This window comes from Mastacembelus armatus, chromosome 17 (assembly GCF_900324485.2).
Source record: "Mastacembelus armatus chromosome 17, fMasArm1.2, whole genome shotgun sequence".
In the NCBI taxonomy this organism is placed as follows: domain Eukaryota; kingdom Metazoa; phylum Chordata; class Actinopteri; order Synbranchiformes; family Mastacembelidae; genus Mastacembelus; species Mastacembelus armatus.
In genome coordinates, this window is record NC_046649.1 from 11,913,897 (window position 1) to 11,929,871 (window position 15,975).

The window sequence follows — 15,975 nt, forward strand, 5'->3', positions numbered from 1 at the left end:
GAAGTCATCCATAAAGACTGAAGTGGACAGGGGCTGCTGTTCTCTAACAGGTGGAGGGGGGTCGTAGTGCTCGATTGCTTTGTCAGCCTTACCCTGCCGTTCTTTAAATAACAAAAAAAAAAGGGCTCTCTCTAGATGATGCTGTGTCATCAACTCTGATTGTTTCCGTTCTCTCGTGCTACCACTGCATCTCCTCTGAGGCTGCAGATTGTCTCGTAAAACTGCAATCAAATCTGTACCAAGGGGCCATCTTCTCATAATCACCCTGCCCAAAGCAAAAAATTAAATGAAAATGAAAAAATACTCTGGAGCCTATAGGTAATGATAAATCTTTCTGTAAATATTATCAGTGTTCTTTGCGGATACTGTGACAGGTCGCTGTTGCCTCAGTAATAATGGGATTAATCAGGACCAGCTACACCTGGTCTCACTGAGGTCCTGTTCTCTGGAGTTTGTCCTGGGATTTTGGATCATTTTCTCCAACCTGGAAGAAGGAAAAACAATAAAACCTGTTGTTGCTGTTGTGTCAGACTGATGAGGTTCAACCTGTGGCCTTCACCAGGGTCATTGTGAGCTGCGTATTTATAAAACGTTGTATGAGCATCACGATAAAGGCCACATGCTGACACGATCAAATGAGTTCACAGATCGTCTCCACCAAGTTTCACGGTAACACATCCAATAATCACATTTCACATTTCATTCGTGTCATCTTGCTGGAGGAAAAGTCAAGGTGTCACCAAAGTCATTAAGATTCATCCTCTGGGGGCTGTAAATAAATATCTGCACCAAATCTGTGTCAATTCCTGTTGGCGGAGAAGAATCTGACCTGCTGCTGCTGTAAAAAGTCAGAGGATGACTAAAGTGATTTGGACTCATTCCCTGCGGACTGTCTGTAAGAAGCTTCATAACAATCCATCCAGTACTTATTGAGACGTTTCACTAAAAACAAACAAACAAATAAATAAAAAAGTCACTTTGTTAAGGTGTTACAGTATAATACAATAACAACCAGTTTGTGGTGCTTATAATAAAGGTCAGGTTATAAGATGGGCATCATTTAGATATATGATATAATCTTATGAGGGTGAGCTTTGTATTGGATTTTATAAAACTGTGAGGTGCTGTCGTTTCTCTGTCCACCTCATCTATGTACAAATTGCACATATTTTATTTACTTATTGTTTATAAACAGTAGCATGTAGCTTGAGGATAATAAAATGGGTAAAGGTGTTATTATTTCTCAATGAGCTGATAAGCAGGGGGTTAAATGAAGGAAAACTGGAAAGGTGAGGTTTTAAAGTCCACGGATCAGCTCTGAGAATCCATCTGAAGTCAGGTCAGCCTCCTCTCCCTCTCTCCCCGGGAGGAGCAGGCCTAATGGCCGCCCCTTACACCATGACAGCTTCAACTTAATCCTCATTAAGGACTGTAACAATGCAGGAAGTCGCTGCTGCAGTCGCGATTAGGCGGGTTCACTATTTGGCAGGAAATGGCTGCGTTCAGCGGCGTCCAAGACACCTAGAGCGTCCAAAACTTTTTACTTCTCACTGATCTTTTCCCCTTTTCTGTCCATTAGTTTCTCCGACAGCAGCCGCCACGAAGAAATAAGAGAGGACAAAAAATAAATGCGATAATTAGGTGGAAATGCTCAAATGTTTACTTCAATATAAAAAACATGGGTGAGCTCTCGGAGGGGGTCTCCGCTGAATACCGACGAGCTGACAAATCTCATGTTCACACGTAGACACATTATTGCTGCAGTTTCAGTGAAGACCACCAAAAGTCAAAATCTATTCGTGAGTTTATGCTCGTAAGACGGCTCTTATTTTGTCAAAACTCTCTCTATGTTACTTTATCTCAGCAAAAAGTTAAATAATAAATCTTTTATAATATTTTCATTACTATTCACGTCCATTCATATCTTGCATCCTATTTGGTCATCCTCCAGTTTACATGTGAAACATATAACAAACCCTAATTCTAATATTTTCATATAAAGTAAATTGAAGCAGCTTGTATTGATATAATGACATACACCAGTCAGATACACCAAACTATTACAGGCTGGTTTGTCTTCAAAAAGTCCAGATAATATGTGTGGGCAATTTTAATAGTCCTGAAAACAACTTTATATGCTGACATTTACACTGCACGTCTAAAGACTCCACTAAAGTGTGTGTGAATGTTGTTGTTCCAAGTGTAATGGTATTTTATAATGAGATTACACCCATCTCGAACCAGTGTCATAGGGAATGCATGTAGGGAGAAGACATATAGCATATTTTGAGAATAAATGCTGAAAAATATCACCACAGATAAATACATCATCCTGAATGGTATGTGATATTGTGATATGGTGTGTATATTTTTGATCTGATGATTTTTCCTGTCTTTGAACAGCAGACATCTGGTTTTCTAGGTTTAAATGTGATGTGATGTGCAGTATGCCACATCACCTCCAGGGATATCATCCACTCACTTTTTTCTGTCTCCTGCAGTCATATGACAGTAATTCATCTGTAACCTTTATAAGCTTGGAACAGCCTCTCAGATAGTTAGATATCAGCACTGGTCTGAATCTTCAGGCCTCCACAGTTTCTTCAGCGTTCAGTCACCTTGTGCCATATTTTGAAGCAATAATCTCTCTTCATCTACAGTGCAATGTGTATTTACAGTGATACTTTTAGTTAGGTTCTCTACACAGGCACATTGGATCTGAAATGAAAATGCTGGTCACACTGTATTCAGTACCTGTCATGGAAACAATATGTAGAAAAGCATAAATAGTACAGACACCACCATGCAGAGTGCACATTAACCTTGTAACCTGTAGGATCTTCATTTTGACCAAGTGGTGGATGCTAATTAGCTGCAGTTGATTACATTTTTTTTCTTTGCATCCTGTTATTGAAGAATGCTGACTAACTGTAAACTTTAGAGAACAGGGCATTAATCTTAGCTCTTGTGGTTGAATTGCATTCTTTAAAATTTGGATATCAGTATTAAAAGTTCAATTCATGACACAAGAGGCCTGGGTGGTCAGTGTGCTAAACTTTCAGTGGACGCCTTGAGGTGCTCTTTTAAGAAAATGGGGTCACAATAAACAGAACCTTTTAATGTTTGGCCTTACAGGACCATTTTAGTATGTTTGCAAGTTTTAGCTCTGTTTCTGTATTTCATTCACACGTTTAATTTTTTAATTCTTAATATGAATTGTCTATTTTTTTTTTTTTTTACACATCATATATTTTCGTACTGTTCCAGGCATCCATCTGTTTCAACTAAACACAAATATGCAAACACTTGAAACTTGCCTGAGTCACACAGTCCATCAGTTTGATAATGTAAGTGTTGTCCTGAAAAGTCTGCACTGGCTTTTCTTTACATAATCTTGAAATAAACTATTGCAGATGTCACGGTTACAACTTAAGCAAGAGCCTGCTTACATATTTACATAATGTAAATGAATGGAAAAAATATTTAAGTTTCTAAATTGCAGCAGTAAAACAGTTGTCTATGATGTAACGTGTACTGTATGTGTTTTGTACTAAGTAGAATAATATTATCAAAACCTCTGGTATGGTCCTTTAAAGTCAGCTCTTTCATAATCACTGTCTTATTTCAGTCACCTATAAATAGTGAGCATGTATTGACTCCCTTTGTGTTAGGTATCCCATAGTTTTGGTAAGTCGGATTTGAGACTTTCAGACAATATGAATAAACATGTCAATCTACTTTTGAGTTTTTAAAAATGAAAGTAAAACATGCTGAAGTTAAACACGTATAAAATGGCAATGGGGAAAACATAAACATTCAATCTTTATGACAATATAAAATTGAGTACATAAATCTGTATAGCAAATGTAACGTTGCTGCATGAGCAGAACTACACTGACAGTCCTGTTTATCAATGATAGCAAAGAACAAATACAACTTATATATTATATATTAAAATCACAATTAAATAAATAAGTTATTCAAATCAGCATCTGAAAGAAATTAGCAAAACAGAAAGAAAAAAGCCTCCTGCCAAAAAGAAAAAAAAAAAAACAATTATAAAACAATTATTTCAGAATGTTTACATGATAAAAAAACAAAAATGTGAGTTTCATCCCAAAACAACGTATGTGCAAACAAGTAACAGTCTTATTTAGTAGAAATATTAATATCATAACTGGTTTCGTGACTCCAGGCATAATGTGCACAGCATATAGGCATACACCACAGTGAGAGTGAAATGGTTCAAACCTAAGGGGAAGTACAGCCAGGCAGCAAGTTGACTGAGTGTCAACGGCTCCAAACACGTTTTTGATGCATCACAGTCTCAAATCATTCAAGTAAATTTTCTCACCATCAAAACATTAAGAAACACTATAGGGGGTTAATTTATATCAGGTGGTTGAAAGGTCTAGTAGGTTTGATAAAATTTTAAATTTTCTTTAAAATGTTCCTCCTCAGTAAATAAACTACATGTGCAGCTGTCCACTCAACCACCGAATACATCAAGCATACCACTACACAACATTAAGATCATTACAGATATGGCATATTGTATAGCCAAATGAATCCTAACTAATACTGTGTATCAGAAGACAAACAGTGCTTTGGAAAACATTGATTTCATGCATAACAATAGCAACAGTCCCATTTGACTGATTTCATTTGATGGGAATTTAGTCTTAAAATCCATTTGTTCTCTCAGAATTTCAACTTTTTTCAATTGAATTTCCTTAACAAAAATACCTCCCCGATGGCCTTATAAGAAAAAGTGAAATGATTGAAATGAGTAAGGACAAAGCAGTTAAATTTAGAGAAACAGGCTGACATTTTCAGAAATATTCTTATTTTCTTTCTTGTTGAGGCTTACAGTAGATAAGAAGGTAGCTTTCACTTCAGCTTCCAGTCTTTGTGCTAAGATAAGTTAGCTGTCTGCTGGCGGTAGCTTTACATAAAGTTATTAAAGTTAAGTTTCTAATTTCATTATTCTGCCTCCCCTTTCTCTTACTCTTTTATTTGTGAGTTTCGTTTTCTCTCTCTCTCTTTTTATGTCTTTTCCCCCTACAATTTCTCTTCTGTCTCCCCTTTCCCTGTCAGGGTGGGATCTTGCTCTCAGAGCAGGCCGGCCAGGCTGGTTGTAGGTCCGTTCTGAGGCTGAAACTGCACAGGTGGGAGGCCATCTGTCCACTGCAACACAACACATTCGTTTTTTGAAAAAAATCCAAGCAGGTTTCACTGACTCACTGTTTATAGGTGGACTGACTGATGATGCGCTTACACTGATGAGGTTGTGTTCAGGGAGGCTGCAGGCTGCGATGTGGTCCTGCAGGAGCTGCTGGGAAAAGTTCTGGTGCATCTGAGCTGCCTCGTGGGCATCAATGGTGTTTCCACAAGCCTTGTTGAGATCTGCTGGGAAAAAGCTCATTGTGAGTATTGAATTGTGTGTGTGAGACTATTGACCACAGCTACAGTTTGATGTCTAACGATTTTGGATCCTGATGTCAGATTCACTCCTGAGTACGCTTAGACGTATCAAATTGTTGCAGCGTGATTGTTTCCACTGTCCACTTCTAATTCAGTTGTGGCCTCATTACTCTGTGGTGTATTGGTGCTATAACTGGATCATATTATTGCTTTTTCTGCTCTGTTAGTGGCTGGTATAAAAAAAGGCTGAGTCCAAGGCTTTGATCCAGATATTAATCCTTCCTACTGGGTTCAACATTCGTAGTTCACATATAATGATTAATCCCACTGTCAGATCAAAACACTTACTGACAAATAACTTGGCCCATGACCGAAGAGATCCCATGAGATCTGCTGTGGATACTGATCACTACCAGGGTATGTATCCTAATGTTTCAGGTGACATCTGACATTTTATTTAATGCCATCATCAGACTAAAAACTCCACTGGTACGTTAAGAAAAATGGTCAGATTACATTTATTTTTAACGCACAACACATTTATACACCAATCATCCACAACATTATGACCACATGTCTAATACTGTGTATGCAGGAGTCAGTGCGGCGGTTGGATGGCAGATGTGTCGCTCTGCAGCTCAATGTGCATCATTGTGAAGCTGTTTGCTTTGCACACATTTGTCCACCATTCAGTGAAAACCCGATGGAAAATGAGTGAAAGCTGTGTATGTGAGGACAAAATATCTGGTGCTAATCACAGTAGACTGGGAACACCTGACAAGACCTGCAGTTTGGGAGATGCTCAGACACAGTCATGCGCTATCACCATTTGACTATTGTCACAGTCCTTAGGTCTGAACGTGGGCCTGTTTTCTTGCTCTAAAACATCAACTTTGAGGACTGAATGATCACAATGTTATGGCTGAGCAGTGTGTATTCTAGGTCGAAGATGTTGCATTTTAGGACACTCCATGACCTTTCCTCTTGTGCCCCCATCAGGCACAACAGACCTTACTCCAAACTGCTAAATTCTGCCTCTGGCAATCAGTTGAGTATTTTCACTATGATCAATAGATTTAATTAAAATGTCAGCTTGTTCAGGTCCTCAATAAAGTTTTTACCTTCTTGTTTTACCACATTTTGGTTCAATGTTCCTTTTAACATATTATTAACCACAGTGTGAGTTAAGGCTGAGTGACAGCTGCACCTTTCAGAAGTGCAGAGGACCAGAGCTGCACAGACATGTCTGGGATCTTGCTGGCCAGCTGCATAGCAGGAACCACCATATTGTTACTTTCCTGAAAAACAAAATGTGGAATCAGACATGTAGTCAGGATAACATCTGTAGAGCTAAAAAACAGTACTACTGTGTGTGGTCAAATTGATGCTATATTTGGTGATTCGTGGACTCACTCTGTGGTTGCCCAGGACAAAAAAGATGTGGCCCAGCAAGACTAGCGAGCAAGCGGTCAGCCTATTTAGATCCTCAGCATTTGACATCTTCAGAGTCTCCCTTAAAAATCTTCTGTTGATGCAAGTTTAATGTGTTAGGTTTCTTAGTCTTAGGCGAAGACTTAATGTAAAGTTTGCTTTGCTCTTAGTAAAACTGAACCGCAGCTGTTCTTACTTGGCCTCATTGTACCGTCCCTGGAAGAAAGAGAGGAGCCCTCTGATGTAAAACGCTGCGGCTCGTAGACAATGAGAGCTGAAGAAGTAAAAGTTGAACTATTTTAAAAATCTGCAGAAAATATACAACAAATATTTATATTGCAATATCGTCTCTATCGTTACCTGACAGGGAAGTTGTGATCAGGGTTGATTCTTTCTAGAAGGCTGTACAGCTGGTGATCCAAAAAGTACGTTAGCCCCAAAGTAAAGAAAAAATATTCATATGTACGATGTTCAACTCCTGGAGGAAGGAGGTGGTTTATTTACCTCTTGATGCCTGTTGCCTTCCCGGATATAAACACTGGCCAGGTTAGTTACAATGAATGTCCACAGCTCCTGGTGTGTTGTCATCTAACAGAAGAGAAAAAAAAAAAACACACTGACAACACTGACTCATCTAATCCTCACACAGCCAAAGGTTTTACACTCTAAACCTTCAGAAATGTCAAAAAATGTACTGCTTGTACATGAATGTACAAAACTCACCACCTAGATCTCACCTGTAGAGCAGCAGTGAACTGAGCCTCAGCATTATCCATGCAGTTCACTGAGATACAATAGAGGCCCTGGCAAAGAAGAAGAAGAAGAAGAAGAAGAAGAAGAAGAAACACATATAAATGGTTCACATTATCTGGGACAGATACAGCTTGACAACTGTAAGCAGTTATTTAAACACAACCATAAACAAGAAACAAGGGAAATGTCCAAAAACATGTTAGAATACAATGTCTGGTATCACATTTTTCTTATCATCACCATGCCGGCATCTCTTTTGCTTTAAGAAAAGTGTGGCATCTTTGCCTGTAGACTTACCAGCAGTGTATGAAGCTGGGCAGCGTGATTTGCAAATAACCTGGGAGATTGCTGGCAAAGCTGACAAACCTGAGAAATCTGAACACAGACAAAAACAATCCAAATCCTAAGCAGAGTAAAACAGTGTTATAAAGTCTATGCTTCTGTTTGTAACCAGTAACAGTCTGGCAACAAAGAGATTTTCCTTCAGACCTCTTGTAAAGCTGTTGCCTTGTGTCCAGTGACGAGCCGGCACATGATGATATGCTCCAGCAGGATGACTTGGAACGTGGACAAGATGGGATTGCTGTCCAGCACTTTGAAAACATAAGGATGGATCCGAGCTGATTCGACATCACTGACACTGGAGGGGAAGTAAGCAGTGAGAGTATTTCAACAAACTTACTCTTCAGCTTCTCCAGTTGCATCAGAGCTTTGTCTGTGTACTTCTGTGCTTTCTCCAAATAGCCCGCCTGCATGGAGTGCATCACTGTCACCTTTTGTATAAAAAGAGAAAGACAAACATTTCCTGTTGCACAACATCAAACATGCTGCTCTTTTCAGAATTTGTGTTATTTGTGGCAAAATCTCACCAGATACACAAGCACACACATGTGCTCTTTGGGCAGCCAGTGGAAGAGAGCTGCTGGGTTAGTTGGAAGGATCTCGTCATCATGGAGAGTAGAGATGGTCTGGATACACTGCTGAAGCTGCTTTAGACATGGCTTCACGCTCTTCACCTAAAACCAATGTACAGAAAAAGACTGTTACTCTGAGCACCATATATCAGTTTTTCACCATAAACATGAACAGGACAAGCAAGCATACTAAGAATTTGCTGCCATTACCAAGAAAAGTCATTTCTGTGGTCACAGAATAATAAAATTAGGGATCAGATGAATGCAAATGTACATTTAATCAAAACTCAGCAATGGCACTGATATGATTTTCCATCCATCCACCCATCCATCCACCCATCCATCCATCCATCCATCCATCCATCCATCCATCCATCCATCCATCCATCCATCCATTCATGCATCCATTCATTCTCTATCCTGCTCAGTCCAAATCATGCTGGAACCAATTCCAGCTGACACTAGGTGAGAGGCAGGACACACCCTGGACAGATCACCAGTCTCTCACAGGACTGACAAATAGTGGCAGATGAACATTCACACTTACGTTCACACATATGGGCAATGTAGAGTTTTAGAGTCACCAATCACCCCAATCTACATGTCTTTGGACTGTGGGAGGAAGCCCAAGTACTCAGAGAAATCACATGAAAACAAAGGGAGTGTATGCAAGCAAAGAAAGACCCTCAATTTGAACAGGGATCAAACCAGAAACCTTCTAGCTGTGAGAGGACAGGGTTAACCACCACATCACCCCGACTATGACACAGTTTTTCAGTACTGGGATATCTGGTACCTGTCCAGCATCGAGGTAGTGCGTGACCTGCAGCACAAGGAAGAAAACTCTGAGAGACTCCTTCTGAATGGGGTTTCCCTGCCAGTTTTCCACGATAGTCCCACACAGCGTCAGCAGAGGGTGCACCTCGCTCAGCTTCCTCTCCATCAGCAGCAGCTGCAGAGCAACAGAATTGTACGGTGAAGAAACAACACAAATGATGCCTTTGTATTACAGTGCCGTTATTTAACAAAGAATTGTTTCAGCTTACCATTCCTTTACTTAATAAGAACAGAGCTCTGCAGGACATGAAAAGAACAATAAACTTAACATGAGATTACGAGCTTTAAACCATGGATCAATATGCAATCTCTGTGCGTTCAAACACAAAGCTACCTTGTGTACTCTGAGCCCATGACCCGGGCATACTCTGCTCCAACTCCTAGGAGGTCACAGGCAGACACCAAATCCCTCTCCAGTGCATGTAATTGCTGGGAAGGAAAAAGCATCCCGAACATAAACGCTTCAGACCGATTTACCAAATAGAAATAAGTTTGTACAACAGGATATATTCTTACTGCCAGCTGAAAAAGCAGTCTGCAATGCCAGTAGGGAGTTTGCTGAGAGATCTGGATGGCCTTCCGCAACACTGGTTTGGCTGAGTCCACCAAGTTCTTCAAAATAGAAGCCAATAGGTATATCACTAAAACGGAGCAAGAAATATGCACTACAGAAAGTACTTTATTTTACTCTTGCACTTATGTTAAGTTATTACCCTTATTAGTCCCACAATGGGGAAATTGCATTACCACCCAAAGTGCACACACACAGGAATGAACCCACACCCGGAGCATGTTAAAGACATAGTTTAACACTACCAACACATTACAGAATTATCATGGAATGACAAGATGCTATTGTAAATAACAGCAATATTGTAAAGTTTTGGAGGTATGCATTTACTATATCATGATTAAATAAAAAATAAATATATTAATTGACAATTAGTTCACATTTTGTCTATTTTTTTGGTAACTGAGCCCAACCGATCATGTCATAATACTTAACCTTCCCCTAACCAGCTCCCTCTGTCTACTCTCAAGTTCCATGTTATAGCCGTCTTTCCAGATTGTCAGGACCAACAGGCTCTGTCTACAGCTGTTGATTATTTACCATATATGTTGGCATTGACGGTGTGTTTTCCTCATAGTAGGAAAAATCCCTCTCTGCACCTTGTCATATACACTGAGTCGTTGTATTTAGTATTGGCAGAGCTGTGCTGCTCTCTGCTGGACAACGCTTAAATGTAATGCACCTTAACACTTTTTCTCTGGTGTGATTTGATTTTAATGTGCCATGGAAAATTCACCTTACCATGATAAACAAGACAAAAGACAAAAACGATTTTCATTTAACATGTTTTTGTTTTATATATGACAATAACACATGATACAAATACATATAATCCTGTCAGTTGTATTTTTAAAAATTCTTATCAGTCTTATTATTTATTTATTTGTTTGATAAAATCTGTCACTGATGCATGAGATGGGCACACCTACCTGTTGACAGTAAAACTCTGACAGAATACTTGCTGCTTCAAACTTGACATCTTCAAACTGGGAGATCTGATATCATTCATTAAAGAATTTCACCGGCCCATTGCCAACAGGATTAGTGTGTAAATCCTGAACCAGAACATGTACCTGATTTTATAAAGGACGCACTAATTTTAAAATACACAACTTGTACTGATTTGCATCTAATCTTCTGCAGTTAAAGGATACTTGCTGTGATATAAACCACTGTGGAGAAACAAAACCCCCAAAATATTAGAGTCAGCTTCACACTTTGCATGGACTTTTGAATTGGTGCAAGTAATGAAAAAGCATCACACACTGAATCTGCTTCAAAGTGGCTCGTTACACCACAGCCTGGTGTCAGACACAGCGGCTGCTACTCACCGCTTTCTCCAGGTGACTCTGCGCCAGCTCGCTGTTCTTTGTGTGGCGGTACAGCACCGAGCCCAGCTGCAGGTGAGTCCGGGCCTCGACCCTCGGGGGCGGTTTGAACTGAAACACCGCCTGCAGACAGTGCACGCACAAACGGATCTTGGGCGGACTCGACGTACGGAAATGTTCGGCAAAGCCTAGCAGCGCCAGGTACCAGGGCTCCGGGGCCTCAGTGGTCGCTGCCATCTTCAGTCTTCCGAGCACAAACCAAAACAGAAGATACCACTTTACCGACGAGCCGAGGTCTGCTGCATTTGTTCCCAGCTACAGCTGCCTTCTTCCCACCGCAGCTGTTTGCATGAATCTGAGTCAGTGCAACAAAAACTTCCGATCATTGTTTCAAAATAAGACCGTTTAATGACATTAAGAGGAACTGAAAGCACATTTATGTCGTACTTTTTATGACAGTGTTATGACAACAGCAACAAATTCCATGAAACGGTACTTAACTGTCAATATCTACTAGATATAAAAGTTTAAAATTGGAGTATTAACAATTAACAAAAGACTCCTTTATTTTGAAGAGATAGTAGTGTAATTACAACGCTCATTTCAGGTTTCCTGGTTTTGTGTCACATAACAAGTTTAACATAAAAACGCAGCCTCTCTTCACCTATTAGATATTGTATTTGTCATTTTTTAAATTCAGGACACCAGTGATTTAAAAAGTTACTTCCTCCAGGTGAAACAGCCTGTTTCCGGAACAAACGTTTTGCAATGTTCCAGCCGAACACATATACGAGTGGGACCGTTTGCGGAATTTGCTATTCGCTTAAATTATCCCGCACAAAACACGCCCGTGGTCGTTTTTATCTTTACAGTCGGCTACGAAAAGTACGTAAAGCGACAGCGGTGGTCGGTTCATTCATAATAGTGCAGCAGGCTGCCACCCATCTGCTAACATTAGCTATTTCTAGCTGTACGATAAGACTTAGTTGATGCTTCTCGTCTTTTGACAGCATTGTTATCACCCTTCATCACAGAGCCGAGAATAACGTGTCAACATGGCTAAACGGAGGATCACACAGGAAACCTTTGATGCTGCTGTCAAAGAAAACATGGAGGAGTTTGAGATGGATCCCGATGAGGCTTTGAGGGAGGCTGTGGAGCAGTTTGAGTCTCAAGGTAAAGAAACAACCATGGCTGATTAATGCATAATGTTATCGACTTCATAGAAGTGAAGCGGAGCCACATATGATCTGTGTAAACCCACAGTGAAAATCAGCCTGATCCCGGTGAAACAGACGCAAAATATCAGTACATACATACAGTGGTGTGAAAAAGTGTTGGCCCCCTTCCTGATTTCTTATTTTTTTGCATGTTTGTCACGCTTTAATGTTTCAGATCATCAAACTAATTTAAATATTAGTCAAAGATAACACAAGTAAACACATCATGTAGTTTTTAAATGAAGGTTTTTATTATTAAGGGAAAACAAAATCCAAAACTACATGGCCACACTTTTTCATTGCTATTCATATCATTGCTTTAAAAGTGGAATTACTGATTCCTAAATTGTAGACACTTCACTTATTGAAACTTAGTGAATTGTTTATTATGGTAGAGAATAATGGAATAATACTCAGGAAATATGTCAGTAATGTGGTGCTTATTTTTATTGCATTCCAAAATGATAGTAGCTTTCCTGTGAACACTTAGATTAGTTAAAATGTCGCTGAATGCGTATTTGATATCTATTTATCTTTATGGAGCTTTAAGAGGTTACAGTATGTCCTTCATCCCTTTATATGCTTCGATCTTAAATAATACGTTATTAATCCACACACAGTTAGACTGCAGAATAAAAGTTATTAGGTTAATTTGTGTAAGTTATGTTTTCTCTTTTATGCTTGATATTTTGTGTGTGAAAGCATTAAGCATTATATAATATGTGGCAGGTGTGGACCTCAGTTGTATAGTAAAGGCTGTACCAGCTGTATCATCTGATGAGAAGCAAGAAGAGCAAACACATGAGATCATACAGGTAAGCCCTGACCTGATATATGAAAAAGGCTGCTTGCAACCTCACTCTATGTTCACTTTTTTTTTTTTTTTTTTTTTTACTTGCAGGCCTTAGATTCCCTTCGTATTGGAAAAGATGTTACAGAAGTGATGGCAGAGATAAAACACTTCACTGAGCAGTGCTCACTTGGATTTGCACAAAGGTACCTAGCTGCCCAAAAAGATGCCTACCCTGTCATCCTCTCATACTGCAAAAAAAGTGTGGAGGAGCAGGAAGCTGTGCTTGCCACCCTATCCGCTCTGGCTGCACTGACAGATGGACAACCAGACTTGTTGGATGCAGAGGGCCAGCAGTTCCTTTTGGAGGCCCTTAAAAAGTACGGGTCAGATTCCTCTGTGACGTGTGCAGCCATCTGTGCTGTGCGTCACTGTTGTTTGAAACATGAACAGAACAGGCAGGATTTGGTAAAAAGCGGAGTCTTGCCCCTGCTGACAGGTGCAATTACACAACACAGTGGTTGTGTGGATCTGTTGAAGGAGACCTCTGCAGCTCTCAGGGTCATGACATTTGATGATGATGTCAGAGTTACATTTGGGCACGCACATGAACACGCCAAGCTTATTGTTCTTGAGCACAATGGGCTGAAGGTCTTAATTGAAGCTGCAAAAGGTATGACCAGCTGATCCTTAGCTATCATGCGTGTTTAGTTTTGTCTTTAATTTCATTAATGTCATTTCTGTATTTCTTTCACAGCTCATAGTGATAATACATCTGTTGTAAGTGAGCTTTGTGCAACTTTGTCCCGTCTGGCTGTAAGAAATGAGTTCTGCCAAGACATCTGTGATCTGGGAGGATTAAAACTCATGATGACATTGCTTGCAGACAGCTATGAGTCAGCGGTACAGTACAAAGAAAACAAGGGATTGTAATGCAAACTAGGTTATCATTCAGCATCCATCTGTGTTCTGCCCACTGAACTGTATTCTTAACAATATTCATTTTGCAGGAGCTGGTTCGGCAGATCCTGAGTGCAATACGAGCCATAGCAGGAAATGACGATGTGAAAGATGCTGTTGTTAATGCTGGTGGAGTCCAGCTCATTGTCATTTCCATGAACAGACACATGAGCAACTCTGCTGTGAGTTAAATGTCATAGCTACATGTTCAATGTAAATAGGTTAGATTTACCACAGATTTAGTAAATCAGTTTTATTATTGGTTGTGTATTGCTGTGTAAACAAACCGTGCAAATGCCCCAACACATTGTGCTTTAGGTGTGTGAGCAGGGCTGTGCATGCCTATCTGTTCTTGCTTTACGTAAACCCAACAACTGCAAAGTCATCATGGAGACTGGAGGTGCCTTGGCTGCTCTGCAGGCTATGAAGGCACATCCTGATGCGGTCAATGTGCAGGTAATATGAGGTCATTAATAATGAATATGCAGACCCAGTGACAGTCTCTCAGCTCTTTGTATCACTTTCTCTGTTTTTACATACAGAAACAGGCATGTATGCTGTTGAGAAATCTGGTTTCTCGTATGCATAACTACACCCAACCAATCCTAGAGATGGGAGCAGAGGCCCTAATAGCCCAGGCACTAAAGACCCATCAAGACTGTGGTGACGTCGGTAAAGCAGCCCTCAGAGATCTGGGATGTAAGGTGGAGCTTCGAGAGCTGTGGACTGGCAAACATGGCAGCCTCACCAACTAAAAGTAGTGACGAGCATCCTCAAAAAGAGCATTACTGAGTTTGCCTGAAAGGCAGTTATAGGCTAGATATGTTATGATGTTGGTACAGAGTAAAGGAGGATCTGCCTACATGGCAAAACGCATTTGTAGTTGTAGAAAAGGCTCATGAACAGAGTAAATGATCACACCACCAGTCCCACACAATGGCCTTGAGAGGTTAAAAATAATTTCCAGTACACAAAGTGCATTGTTGTCCTGTTTCTTTTCATTTTTTTAAATATGCTATTAATATTTTATTTGATCATTTTGATGCTAAATTTCTATCTGTAACACATTTGTGTTTATGAGATGTGAAATGTAAATTTTGTGTGTTTGGTGGTATGGGTAAATATAAATGTATTTGCTGCTATGCAAATAGTTTACCTGTACTCATTTGAGCAGATGTATTTGTTATAGTTAGTTATTTCTTTTTTGGGGGGGGCTTTGTTCGTATTATTGCAGTGTGAAACCTAAAACTGACACTGACAAATATTCTTCACACTGTCAACCGTCCAGTTTTTCTCGGGATTCTCCCGTATTTTACAATTCCATCCCTCTGTCATCCCGTTTACATATTTTCCCGTATTTTTCCCTTGTTTTGAATCTTTCTATGAAAACAAATTCCCACTGGGTGTAATTGATATGTTTGCTACATTCGTCTCTAGTAAAGCAGATGGCAGTATACAGAACATCAGCTGTAGCATTTAATATAAATCCCAATGTTGACAGGTGTGTGTGTGTAAGGGGTGAAGCCTCAAGCTCTTCTCTTCTAATTGTGTCGAAAAAGCTTCAAGGCTTCAGTCTAACTAAGAACAGTGACATCTGGTGGCCAACTGAAGCCATAGCATCCTCTCAAGAGCGCGACTGAAGCTCTGACTTGAATCGTTTCAATCCCATGTCAGCAATAAAAGTTCAGAAAAGACTGTGTGGTCGTTTTAATCTGCTAATGAGTCTAAACAAACAACAAGGCCAGAG

At 39.9% G+C, this 15,975-nt stretch overlaps 2 protein-coding genes across 5 annotated transcripts; one reads left to right on the forward strand and one right to left on the reverse strand.

Moving 5' to 3' along the window:
* Positions 1 to 4,046: 4,046 nt before the first annotated feature.
* On the reverse strand, positions 4,047 to 11,529 carry mau2 (MAU2 sister chromatid cohesion factor). Its single transcript, XM_026314176.2, has 19 exons — positions 11,262 to 11,529; positions 11,085 to 11,102; positions 10,860 to 10,925; positions 9,876 to 9,971; positions 9,694 to 9,788; positions 9,569 to 9,596; positions 9,319 to 9,474; positions 8,478 to 8,624; positions 8,291 to 8,381; positions 8,098 to 8,201; positions 7,906 to 7,983; positions 7,593 to 7,658; positions 7,360 to 7,443; positions 7,216 to 7,265; positions 7,052 to 7,129; positions 6,838 to 6,949; positions 6,632 to 6,722; positions 5,279 to 5,406; positions 4,047 to 5,187 (listed from the first exon to the last, which is right to left on the reverse strand). The coding sequence occupies exons 1-19, from the start codon at positions 11,493 to 11,495 to the stop codon at positions 5,113 to 5,115; spliced, it is 1,797 nt and encodes a 598-aa protein (XP_026169961.1). The 5' UTR covers positions 11,496 to 11,529; the 3' UTR covers positions 4,047 to 5,112.
* On the forward strand, positions 11,419 to 15,923 carry armc6 (armadillo repeat containing 6). 4 transcript variants are annotated; one of them, XM_026314180.1, is made up of 8 exons: positions 11,419 to 11,552; positions 12,293 to 12,434; positions 13,208 to 13,293; positions 13,380 to 13,941; positions 14,026 to 14,171; positions 14,279 to 14,410; positions 14,547 to 14,684; positions 14,771 to 15,923. In XM_026314180.1, exons 2-8 carry the CDS (start codon positions 12,314 to 12,316, stop codon positions 14,981 to 14,983), a joined length of 1,398 nt encoding a protein of 465 aa, XP_026169965.1. In that variant the 5' UTR covers positions 11,419 to 11,552; positions 12,293 to 12,313; the 3' UTR covers positions 14,984 to 15,923. The 4 variants fall into 4 exon arrangements, with proteins under 4 accessions (XP_026169965.1, XP_026169964.1, XP_026169963.1 ...); XM_026314179.1 differs by lacking the exon at positions 11,419 to 11,552 and adding an exon at positions 12,042 to 12,143; XM_026314178.1 differs by lacking the exon at positions 11,419 to 11,552 and adding an exon at positions 12,043 to 12,143 and having other exon boundaries at positions 12,269 to 12,434.
* The last annotated feature ends 52 nt before the right edge of the window (positions 15,924 to 15,975 follow it).

What these genes read in the sequence shown, in the direction of transcription:
- armc6 (XM_026314180.1), top strand. Translation starts at nt 12,314, where the DNA reads ATGGCTAAACGGAGGATCACACAGGAAACCTTTGATGCTGCTGTCAAA. An exon ending in AAACACATGAGATCATACAG is followed by an intron (nt 13,294 to 13,379) that starts GTAAGCCCTGAC and finishes TTTTACTTGCAG; the next exon opens with GCCTTAGATTCCCTTCGTAT. An exon ending in CAGACAGCTATGAGTCAGCG is followed by an intron (nt 14,172 to 14,278) that starts GTACAGTACAAA and finishes TTCATTTTGCAG; the next exon opens with GAGCTGGTTCGGCAGATCCT.
- mau2 (XM_026314176.2), bottom strand. Translation starts at nt 11,495, where the DNA reads ATGGCAGCGACCACTGAGGCCCCGGAGCCCTGGTACCTGGCGCTGCTA. An exon ending in TCTTATTAAGTAAAGGAATG is followed by an intron (nt 9,475 to 9,568) that starts GTAAGCTGAAAC and finishes GTTGCTCTGCAG; the next exon opens with CTGCTGCTGATGGAGAGGAA. An exon ending in GTCCTCTGCACTTCTGAAAG is followed by an intron (nt 5,407 to 6,631) that starts GTGCAGCTGTCA and finishes TTTTCCCAGCAG; the next exon opens with ATCTCAACAAGGCTTGTGGA.